The sequence below is a fragment of the Bubalus bubalis genome, chromosome 2 (genome assembly GCF_019923935.1).
Source record: "Bubalus bubalis isolate 160015118507 breed Murrah chromosome 2, NDDB_SH_1, whole genome shotgun sequence".
Classification (NCBI taxonomy): Eukaryota; Metazoa; Chordata; class Mammalia; order Artiodactyla; family Bovidae; genus Bubalus; species Bubalus bubalis.
Genome location: NC_059158.1, coordinates 28,789,796 through 28,802,465, shown reverse-complemented (window position 1 = coordinate 28,802,465; position 12,670 = coordinate 28,789,796). Strand labels below are relative to the sequence as shown.

The window sequence follows — 12,670 nt, the reverse complement described above, 5'->3', positions numbered from 1 at the left end:
TATTTCACTAAGCATGATATTCACTAGGTTCATTCACATTGCTTAAAAGGGCAGACCTTATTTTTTCCTGCAGTGGCTATACCACATCGTCTTTGCAAATTCATCTGTTGATGGACAGTTGGGTTGCTTCCATATGTTGGCAATTGTAAATAATGATGCTGTGAACATTGGCATACATGTATCTTTTTGTATTAGTGCTTTCATTTTTTTCTGGATATATACCCAAGAGTGGAATTGCTGGATATCATATCATAGCTCTATTTTTAGTTTTTTGAGAAACCTCCATACTGTTTTTTACCAAGCTATGTTCCTATCAATAGTGTATAAGATTTTCCTTTTCTCCACATCGTCATCAACATTTGTTACTTGCAAATGATAGCCATTTGTTGATACTTTTGTTGATAGCAATTCTGAAAAGTGTGAGGTAATGTCTCATTGTTGTTTTGATTTGCATTTCTCTAATATTAGTGGTGTTGATCCATCTTTTCATGTGTCAGGCCCAACTCTTGCCAAGATAGGAAGAATTCAGGGGAAGATTCCATAGAAATTTGCTTTAGGCCATGCTTTAGAAAATTACCTTAGTAGCTTAATTTAAATTACTTTAGACAAATCAATTAAAGTAATGATAAAGCATTTCTGAAGGACAATTAGGGCAATATGGAAAAAGCTTTGTAACATGTCTCTAGCGGACAGCAAGGCTGTTGAAATGTAAACTATATTTACTTGTTCCTCTGGTAGATGTTTATTCAGATCCTATATTAACCTATATTCCAAGTAAGCACTGAAGCTTTGGAGATTTTAAAAATAAATACGTAAGGATGTAGCCACAAGCAAAAAATATTCATTTAGCCAGATATCACAGGGAGTTTGTGAAATTTCTATTATATAGAAGTCTCCTGATAATTCCTCATGATTAATGTCAAGTAGTTTATAAACATAAATACTGCTGGAGTTAAAGATGGGTTGTTAATAACATCTTATTAGAAAATTGCACAGGGAAAAAGAATAAAGAATAACAATTTATTCTTTTTCAAGCAACAATCTCTTCTCTACTATCCTCTATGACCGCTTTCATTTTTCCTCAATTTCTTATTTTTTTTAAAAATATTTATTTCTTTATTTGGCTGTGCTGGGTCTTAGATGCAGCATGCAAACTCTTAGTTGAGACATGTGAAATCTAGTTCCTTGACCAGGGATCGAATCCAGACCCCCTGCATTGGGAACTCAGAGTCTTAGCCACTGGACCACCAGGGAGTTCCTCAATTTTTTCATTTTTAATCTCACTAACAAAGAGTACAATTTGAACTGTTGCAATATATTTTCCTTTAAAAAGTTAAAATCTATCTCTGTAGTATGTGTTCAGGTCAATAAAAATAGTATAAGTCAATTGTGTGTACATGTGTGCATACACTAATGCAGAGTCTCCCTAGAAAAGGTGCTTCTACCATTTGGTGTCTGTCCCATTGCTGAGATGTGAACATACTTTAACACTAGGGGCAATGTCAAAAGTAGGGTTTCACCTCTGGATCCAGCAAACTGTTACCTACCTTCCTAAACTGAGCCAATTAGAAGATGGTTTATGTGGCAGAAAGATGCTCAGCTGCTGCTGCTGCTAAGTTGCGTCAGTTGTGTCTGACTCTGTGCGACCCCATAGATGGAAGCCCACCAGGCTCCTCTGTCCCTGGGATTCTCCAGGCAAGAACACTGGAGTGGGTTGCCATTTCCTTCTCCAATGAATGAAAATGGAAAGTGAAAGTGAAGTCACTCAGTCGTGTCTGACTCTTAGCGGCCCCATGGACTGTAGCCTACCAGGCTCCTTCGTCCATGGGATTTCCGAGGCAAGAGTACTGGAGTGGGGTGCCATTGCCTTCTCCGAGAAAGATGCTGTAGAGAATGTCATTAAGAGGTCTAGCAAAATAGGGGTTTTTAAAACCATGAGTAAAATTAAGAAGATGACTGTTAAATATAAGTTACATTTTCTGGAACATTGGGTGCTATAAACTACAACAGTCTGGGTTTTCTCAGCAGGTAGTTGTCAAAACCTGTCTGCTCCTCAGTGTGAAATTAGTCATGGGAAAATTAAATCAGTGAGCCGGAATCTACTTAGAAAATAGTTCAAGGTGAATGTAGTTATAAGCCTGACTAGCTAGCATCCAAACTTCACATTTTGACCCTCGTTTTTTGGTTTGACTGACTGTTTGGTGAGCCTTTTCCCTGAAAATTGCTCGAGTCAGCTGTCTCCTTTTCTCAATATACTGCAAGGGGATGTGTTTTCCTTAATCTCTCCTAAATTTCACATCATTGATTTAGCCCACCAACTAAGCTTTTTACCACATAAAGGTATTTCAGAACTTTGGTTCTGTTATCCAATACAGCAATTTTCCTCTCTATTCTAATGCCAGCCATTAAGTTACAAATCCATGACGCTGTCAATCACGTTGTCAATTAAGATGTGGAGCAGAGTAGGATTAATGAGAAAGTCTTGCGGCATTCCACTGGAAACTGAGGAACGTTTAGCTTTTGTTAACTCAATTATTATTACTGAATCCATGCAGCGCTGTAGTGATCACTTATATTTTTAAAAAAATATTAGCCCCTTAGATGTATTCATTACATGAACAAATTGCAATAATTCCATTTAATGGAAAACCTACCAGCAGTAAAAAGAAATCGTCTATTGATAAACACCACAATCTGGGTGAATCCCAAAATTATTAGGCAAAGGGAAAAGAGCCAGTGATAAAAGCCTGTAGACTTCATGATCCAATTTATATGACATTCAGGGGAAAAGTAAAAGCTATATAGATAGAAATTAGAACACTGATTCCCAGGCTCTTGGGATGAAGAAAGTGTCATTGACCAAAATGAATTACAAGAAAATGTTTTGGGTAATGGTAGTCATGATGCAACTTTGTAAGTTTGTCAAAATTCAATAAACTACATCCCTAAAAAGGATTAGTATTACTGTATGTAAATTCAAACTAGGTATACATGATTTTTTAAAATATCTCATTATAAGAAATTTACTATGGGGCTAATTAAATGTAATTTAATAACCTAGAATTTCTAAAATCTGTCTCTTTCCCCCCCTGCTTTGATTATTAAGGTATTTGTTGTTCAGTCGCTCAGTGGTGTCTGACTCTGCAACCCCATGGACTGCAGCATGCCAGGCCTCCCTGTCCTTCACTATCTTCCGAAGTTTGCTCACACTCATGTGCATTGAATCAGTGATGCCATCCAACCATCTCATCCTCTGTCATCCCCTTCTCCTCCTGCCCTCAATCCTTCCCAGGATCAGGGTCTTTTCTAATGAGTTGGCTCTTCGTATCAGGTGGCCAGTGTATTGGAGTATTCTATTTCACTACTTCTGTTCCATCTTCTATAATTTTTCAAAGATTACTCAGCCACTCGAGTGTCTCAGAAACGAACACTTATGTTTTCTTTATCTTTAAATAGGAATTTCCTATACTTAAAAAAAAAAGTTGCAGTTCCACTAATACCCTTGCCAGTTTTAAAGATTAACCTCTTTGAAAAGAAAGCAAAGTATCTTAATTACCACTTAATCCTTCATTTGCTTCACTTGCTAACATAGTACTCCCTCACCTAAGCCTGTCTCTATATTGTTCTTCTTCCTCATTCTTGGAACAGAAATTCAAACTACAGGTCTTAGACTTCCTTGGTGGTCCAGTGGTTATGAATTCACCTTCCAATGCAGGGGACACAGGTCCCCTGGTCGGGGAACTTAAATACCACATACCTCAGGGCAACTAAGCCTGTGTGCCTGCAATGAAGACCCAGCACAACCCAAAAAAATTAAATTCTACAGGCTGGGGTAACAGAGACTCCTGGACGAAACCAAGGAAACTTTAGTCTTTGTTAACTCAATTATTCCATACATGGGGGTCCTGCCTCCTCTCCCTCAAGTCCCTCAAGACTCTGCCTCCTGGAAGTGACAAGTACCCAAATGGTGGCAATCAGACAATGTCAAGTAGAGTGTGAAAGTGAAAGTGAAGTCGCTCAGTCGTGTCCCACTCTTTGCGACCCCATGGACTGTAGCCTACCAGGCTCCTCCCTCCATGGGATTCTCCAGGCAAGAGTACTGGAGTGGGTTGCCATTTCCTTCTCCAGAGGATCTTCCTGACCCAGGGATCAAACCTGGGTCCCCGTATTCCAGGCAGACACTTTAACCTCTGAGCCAAGTAGAGTGCAAGTTGACAATATTAGTGCCCCGGCTCAGTCCTGTTTGTTTTAGTTGTTGTTGGCTGGTGGTTTGGTTCTATTTTGTTTTTTTTTGAAGGCTAGACTCTAACATTTGATTACCAGTTTACAGTAAGAATTCAAGCCACAGATTGTTGGAGATACATTTAACATCTTATTTGCCACTTACATTAAAATGTATGTTAATATAGATTTTATATTAATATACTAAATCTTATATTAATTTTTTTTCTCACTACAAGCTCTTTATTAACAAGTTGAATAAAAAAGGAAGAGAGAGAGAGGTGTAAAAATACTTTTCCTGAAGGCCCCAGGAAGGGGAGGCACTGTCAGAACTCACTTGGCCAGGGCAGGCAACCCAGCCAGAGGCAGAAGGGAGATCAGGGCCCGGCCTGGGAGCAGCCCGCGGCCCAGGGTGCTGAGAGCAGGAAGGCTCAGGCCTCAAGCAGGGGCCATGCAAACACCAAGGCCCTGCAGGGAGTGATGGGTTGAGGGCTGCCTGGAGGAAGCCACGAGCACCATCTTCCCCTGCATTGGGTAGACACACATGTACGCATGAGCAGAAGGAGGGGTTCCAGAGTTGAGGAATAGCTTTGAGAAGTCTCTAGAAACCTGAGGGCAAGGGCAGAACCTGGAGGCTGCTGTTCCCCTCGGAGCCTCAGGAGCCCAGGCCCTCCTGCTGGCATTGGAGGACCTCCATGACTGCCCTTTCGGGCATGGTCAAAGTTGAAACTTGGATGATCACTTATGCTGTAACTGATATGGCTCCATATAGCTTCCTCTTTGATGATGAGATCTTGCCCTCACTTATTTTCTTTTCATTGTGTTCTCTGGGCTCTAGTTTTATATTTTGGGGTGGGAGTGGGGTGGGGAATGTTACTCCTTTCTCTTCAGAATTCAAGTTTTCTCATCACTTTGGGCAAGTTTCTGTCCTTTGGTAGAAGCACATCCTTTTCAATGTCTTAATCAGGGGACCAGGAAACTGACTCCTTTTTTCAATATTATCCAAGGAGCTTTGAAGGGTGAGTGGTTTTTAGAATGGCTGGAAAAAAAAAAAGGGAGGATAAACAAACACAAGTGGGAATGACCACTATAGGTTTAAGGATAGAGAAGAGATAAGCCTTTCAAAAATAAAATAATAGAACATATGATTATAAAGAGTGAAGAAAGAGCAGTAAAATGCAAATACATTAAGAAAGCTGATACAACCTTTGTATTGTCTGCCAGGGTTGAGCAAACTGTGTTAAATGTGGCATGTGCTAGAAACATCTAGCACAATGTTGGTTGTCTTTCTTACTTGTCTACTTGAGGACAAACTTTTAGATGAATATGAATTTATAAAGACTTTTATATTTTGATAACCTACTTCAAGCCATCATGGCTGCTACTTAGCCCAGGTAATATTTACTTGTGAAATGCTCTCTGATATTTTATCAAATTGATAAAATAGATGCAAGTGCCAAATATAACTTAAGCATTAAATCTATGGCTAAAAATTATTTTCTAAGGGCAAAAAAATGGCCTTATCAAAGATTTTGAAGATTTGACTATGGTGTGTTACCTTACACATGACTTTATTTTCTGTCTAGGACTGAAAGTCAGCCTCATCTTTCTGTTTTTCTCGTGTTTTTCTGTAGACTCTACATTATTCCTTTTCTCCTTTTTGCGTGTCACTGTAAATGAGACATATACCTATTTTTCTAAAATGGTTGGGGCCAAAAGAAAAACATGATGTCCCCAGAAATTCTTTTAATCATCCTGTGATTTTACACTTTGTTCTGTGATTCTCATACAGTATCAGATTACTTTAATTATTTGGGTTCATAAACCTCACTGAACACTGCTAGAACAGAGCTATACTTTGCATTTAGCATTATCCTATGCAGTGTTCCATGCATATTTTTTGATGTGCAGGTAGTGTGAAGTCAAGGAAATTAACATTTACATTATATTTTTTGTTTTGAAGATAACACCTCAGATCCTTCCTTTTCTTACATCGAATATTTCAGTTTTAGACTTCTCTGTTGAGCTGAGTGGTTTTTCAATGCCCATAACCTTCTGTCATGTCCTTGGTTTTAAGAAGTGCATCATAAGCATTATACCAGTGAACTGCAGCTTAGAGCTGGAAAGAAACTTGCAGATGTTTTCATCAGACCATCTTACAAGGCTCTTTGTAACTTCCCACAAATTACACAGTGCCTAAGGTCAAAGGCAGTGTGAAGACTCTGTGCAAAGAGTTCTCAACCCAGGGCACATGGGACAATGCAGCTTACAAAAGACCAGGTACAGATTTTAGAAGCAAGAAAGACCATCAGCCAAGGAGAGATGCCAACCTGAGAATCTTTCATTATGGCAACCACGCTTCTCAACATGGAGAAGTAGAGCATTTATATAGACCCATCTACTTTGTACTTGGCCTTTGAAAAGATTTTTTTTAATATTTATTTTTATTTATGTATTTGGCTGGACCAGGTCTTAGTTGTCGTGGGCAGGATCTTCGAGCTTCATTGCTGTACGTGGGATCTTTAGTTGAGGCATGTGAACGCTTAGCTATAGCATGTGTGATCTAGTTCCCTGACCAGGGATCAAACCCAGGCCCCCTGCATTGGGAGCAGAGTTTTAGCCACTGGACTACCAGGGAAGTTCCTGTAGTTGGCCTTTTAGAATCCTGGTTTTAAACAGGAAAATGAGTAAGAATGATCTTTCATGCTGCGAGCCGGCCCATAGAACAAAGCTCAGTTAGAGGAGTTGAGCAAAAACAGCCAATAGACTGATTTCTCAAAATGAAGTCATAAACACACCCACAGCCTGAGAGGAATGTAAATAAGCACAGAGTCAATACAGAATTTCTCAGGCAAAAATTATTTAATATGTCTGAGTATCTGTTTCTTCATCTGTAAAATGGACATAATAATACTTCTTAGAGTTGTTGCCCAGATTATATCAGAGGTGCAGAAGAAAGCACTTAGAACACAGCCTGGCATATGGTCAGAACTCAGATATTGGCTACTAACCTTAATATTTACCCAAGTGGAACTAAATTCTGTAATTTCTGAAAGAGGAGTCAAAACTGAGAGGACATGGCAATAGAGAGGAAAATAAATTCATCTAATGGGCTTCCCTGGTAGCTCAAATGGTAAAGAATCTGCCTGCAGCGCAGGAGACCCTGGTTTGATCCCTGGGTCAGGAAGATCCCCTGTAGTAGGAAATGGCAACCCACTCCAGTATTCTTGCCTGGAGAATTCCATGGACAGAGCAGCCTGGTGGGCTACAGTTCACGGGGTCACAATGGGTCAGACACCGCACAGGACTAAGTGACTTTCACTTTCACTTTCAATGGTACAAGGAGTCCTGAACAGGAATAAAGCATGAGAAAAGAGGTATCCCGTTAGCATGTATAACATCCTATGGAAAAAACTGAACGAACTTTTTGGTCAACCCAATAGTTTGAGCTCAGGGCCAAGCATCTAGACATTAATAGATGGCCTCATTTGTTCTTTATGCGGTTGCCGCCATGATTAATTCTTCTACCACTTTAATCAACTCCATTTATGTTCTGTCTTCCTGATAAGTTCTAAAACATTTGGATTCCCCTCTAACTGTTATCATTGTAGAAATGGAGCCGAAGTCAGTTTTCCTGTTCAGCAATGTGAGATATGTATATGTATATGCTTCAACAATGGTGATGCCTTACTCATAAAAGGCAAACTTTGGTGTATATAGTTACCCAAGCATTAACCAGTCTTGTTTTCTAAATAATTGGTGACTGAGGTCTGGTTTTTTTTCTTTTTAATGTATGTTAGTTATGACTTAGGCATAGGGTAGGCTTTGTAAAATGCCAGCATGAAAGATAGTAGCAACCTGTAAAATATAACGGACATGCAGAAAAATTCACCCTCACCATGAACATTCCACAGCCAACAATTTCTACCATTTGCTGAAACACTTCCTAATAGTCTGGCATCCTCCAGACTCCTTTGTGTGTATTAATATAAGCAATAACTCCATGTGCTCGATCTTACTATTATCACCATTGAGGCATATCAGTAGCTGCCTTGATCCTAAATTCATCATTTGCAATATTTTAAGAGCTTGTCATTTTTGTCCTTTAAGATTACATACCTAAAGAAGGATAACTAGCAAACTAACATATTGTGAAGGATAGTACTATCTGATTTTAAAACTGCTAATGTCACAGTGGGCTTCCCTGGTAGCTCAGCTGGTAAAGAATCCGCCTGCAATGCAGGAGACCTGGGTTCAATCCCTGGGTTGGGAAGATCCTCTGGAGGAGGGCATGGCAACCCACTCCAGTATTTTTGCCTGGAGAATCCCCATGGACAAAGGAGCGTGGAGGGCTACAGTCCATGGGGTCACAAAGAGGTGGACACAACTGAGCGACTAAGCACAATGTCACAATAACTATAACAACTAGGGCTTGTAAGTAGTTAACGACTTCATTTATCAGATGTACCATTTATCAGCCATGTTATTTATAGATAAATGGATATAATAACATGTGCAAGATGTACATCAAACATGTTTTTCTATAGTTTATAAGATATGAGTAATGGGGAGCAACCTGACAATGTCACTTCAGGAACAACAGACACAAGTGAATAATCTGGGTGGGTTCTGTTTGCAGAAAGAGTGAATCTATGCTTAGGTATTTGTTCAACTAGAGAGGATGTTTGTTACAGTTGGATGGGCTACCAATGCTGAGGTTGCCACAGCCCTCCCTACATGACTCATTAGTTATGATTATTAGTGAATTAGTTACCTGCTGAAACCCCAAAAAAGAGATAGGAGACAGGAGGTGAGTAGATTCCTGCCATCTTGTTCCATTCATATCTGCACACCTGCATGGCTATTTTGAGAGAAAATAGAGGGCAGTACCTTTCATTTTAAGCAGATGGGAATTGAAAACATCCCTTCTTTTGGTCTGTTGTGGAAAGGTTAGTCCTGGGTCCAACTTACCTGCAAGGGAAGCTTGGGAATGTGGCCTCCAGCAGGATGCCTTATGCTCAGATAAAACTTCATAACTTTGAAGAAAAGAAGAATGAAGTTAGAAGAACAGCTAACCATCAGGCACACTCAGCCACTTTTGGTCTCTTATTGTGTGATCTCTGCTTATGTAAGTGTATGTGCCATTCTTAAAAGCAATGATTCTCACAATGCTGCTGCTGCTGCTAAGTTGCTTCAGTTGTGTCCGACTGTGCGACCCCATAGATGGAAGCCCACCAGGTTCCCCCATCCCTGGGATTCTCCAGGCAAGAACACTGGAGTGGGTTGCCATTTCCTTCTCCAATGCGTGAAAGTGAAAAGTGAAAGGGAAGTTGCTCAATTGTGTCTGACTCTAAGCGACCCCATGGACTACAGCCTACCAGGCTCCTCCATCCATGGGATTTTCCAGGCAAGAATACTGGAGTGGGGTGCCATTGCCTTCTCCAGATTCTCACAATAGAAAGATGTATTTACTGGCTTTCTTAATGATATAGAGACTCAGAGTCAAAGCATGTGTCAAACCCTTGGAATTGCTAATAATTAGTGCCTACCAAGTCTATCAGGGTTTCCCTGGTGGCTCAGTGGTAAAGAACCCACCAGTACAGGGGGTACAGGTTCAATTCTGGGTCAGGAAGACCCCCTGGAGAAGGAAATGGCAACTCACTCCAGTGTTCTTGCCTGGGAAATTCCATGGACAAAGGAAGCTGGCGGACTGCAGTCCATGGGGGTCAGAAAGACATGGGACACAACTTAGTGACTAAACAACAACAAATCAAGTCTATTAATGACATATTATAACAAATAGACCTAAACTTCTTATCATTCAGAGCATTGACTTGCGTCTACCTTCCACAATGCTTGGCACCATTTAGGAATAATAAATGCTTTTTAATGTAATGTTCCAGATTAAATGGGGAGGGAGGGATGATTTGTTATCCCATATCATACTGCAAATTACTCATCTCTTTTTCCTACTGTTTCTCATTTCCAGTTTGATCACTCATGGCTTTGGGACCCCAGCAATATGTGCAGCCCTAAGCACTTTCCAAACAGTCCTCAGTGAAATGCTGAACTACTTGGAAAAACACACTACTCACAAAAATGGTGGAGCAGCAGATTCTGGCCAAGGACATGGCACCTCGGAGAAAGCCCCCCTGCGGAAAACTTCAGAGGCCGCCGTGAAAGAGGGCAAAACCGAAAAGACAGACTAACTACATCAAACAGAATCTATTTCCAGAGAGTCTTGCTGCTGATATTTTTTCTAATTTATATATCATTGAGGGTGATTAATCTTCAGTGGACAAAATCTCTGCCCTCCCCCAGCCCTCCATAAAAAAACAAAAATGGAAATGAAAAATGAAACAAAAAAGGACAAAATCAAAAAAAAAGACAAAAAAAAGGAAAACAGCAGTGTAACTGTGTGATAAAGTTGTCACTTTTTAATTTATGTTATGATAAACTCCTTTTGTGCACGTAATTTATTGTTCCGAATTATATACATCACAATTTTTAAGCACTTCTGGACTTTGGAGAGGCAGCACATGCTTTTTCACATCTAACTGATGCACTTTCTTATCCAACTCTGTAGTTAGGGATCAGAAAGCATGACCAGACTGGAACCCACCACCAGCGCCTACAGCGCCCGTCTTTCTCGACTTAATCCCCTATAAACAAAAGAGTGCCTCTTTCCACTAAATAGACCAATTTGGCGATCAATCCATCAATAAATGCTTTGGGAACTGAAAAGGGCATTCATGAATCTTTGTCCTGTGAACTGACAGCAATTTTAAAATCTTGGTCACCGCTAGCCCACTTAACTACCAGTGCCTTGGTGGTATTTAAAAACTCCAGAAAACTCTATCCCCTCTTCATGTGATTATTCCCACCCCATCCTAAGACCAATTTTTTAAAAGAAAAGACTCAGCAGAATGTTTAAGAGATAAGAGATGACCTCTTCTATCCAATCTCCTCACATCCCCAGCCTAACAGTTTAAGGAAGCAGACGGCACATAGCGGGTCAGGGCAAGATGGATATAGGAAAGGGTAGCTCGGCTACTTAGGCTTCCAAAGAAAAGCTGTGGTAGTGTCTCACCTGGAAAAGCATGAGAATAGGAACAGCACTGTCCAGGAAGCCCTGCCCCTCAGAGACAGGAGAGGAGCCCAGGGAACTCGTGGAGGCCCCTCAAAGTGTTGGCGGCCAATGATTGTATGGTTATAATGACAGCCGCTATTCTTTTTCTACCTTTGTGGTTCTTCTACCTGCCAGTAGCTGTGTTCTAAACCTTTAGAGGCTCAAAGCATTCAGGTCTGTGTTCAGTAAAGAAAACGAAAACACAGTGATCAGAGAAGACTTTTGCTTTTAAGATGCTTCCTTTTTTCATAGCTTGTTCTTAAGCCTTATTGTCCTTTAGTTAAAACACTGAGAACAAGAGGTTCCTGGCTGCAAAGTCCAGGGGCTAATTGAAAGTTCAGTCCATTAAAACCTGAAAGTGTAGAGAAACCTAACTGGCACCACGCAGTACTAACCTTTCTACTGTTAACAGTTTTCAAAGTTGTAAGCAAATAAAAATGTAGGTCATCGTCAATGAAAAATATCATTTAAAAAATATGTGAACCCCTGACATTGTTTAGCATGAAAATATTCTCCTCTCGTTAACATACATCAATTACTTTCAGAAAGTCTCGGCCACAGTATAACCCCATAAGGAATATTATTATTATTTTTAATGGAAAGGAAATTGCTTGATAGTTTTCATCAAGAGATCACAAGAAAATGTTTTTTACCTGATAATTCTTAAAATCATTTAACTTTTATCTTCAATCTTGTACAGAAAAGAGGAACATAACCAATGGATATTTAAATTTTCTAGATTAAATTCCGTTAACAAAAGACCCTAATAAGGGATTCTATAATAAAGCGGTTTTATAGTTACACAGTAGAAGAGTTTAAAGAAAATGTAAAAGTAATGCATTGTGACTTCGTGTGTTTCTCTAGTTCCATTTTTTAAAATCTTACCATTATTCATGGCTTTAAATTTTTTTAATAAAATAGAATAAAAGCTGAGATTCTGCTGCAGTTCCAAATTTCATCACAAAATAAATTGATTCCATTTTACATGAAAATTCCCATATTGTAAAATATATACATGAAACAAAAAATGATGACTATTTCAGTTTAATAAGTAGTAGGAAAGCTATATACAGATAATGCGGGCTACTTATTTCCTTAATGAAATTTCCACATTGACTTTTATTCCTTTTATTATTAACATACATATGTACTTAATATGGCATTTTGATATGCATATCTGCTAGGTGCTTAATGTAGTTATATACCATGTCAAATGTTCACCCATAATCAGACAAAAAAATTAGATCCGGCTTATAGTACCAGCTTACTTCACCCATAGATGTAACTAGTTGGGGTTCTTAACACCTCATTGGGGTGTTA

At 39.5% G+C, this 12,670-nt stretch overlaps 1 protein-coding gene across 1 annotated transcript in view; it reads left to right on the top strand.

Annotated features, from left to right (window-relative positions):
- TFAP2D (transcription factor AP-2 delta) overlaps positions 1-11,627 on the top strand; it is a 59,048-nt gene extending 47,421 nt beyond the window's left edge. The window contains exon 7 of the mRNA XM_006056751.4: positions 10,211-11,627. Within this exon, the coding sequence (XP_006056813.2) occupies positions 10,211-10,430 (220 nt within the window). The 3' untranslated portion in view covers positions 10,431-11,627. The remainder of the gene's footprint in view (positions 1-10,210) is intronic.
- Positions 11,628-12,670: the final 1,043 nt, after the last annotated feature.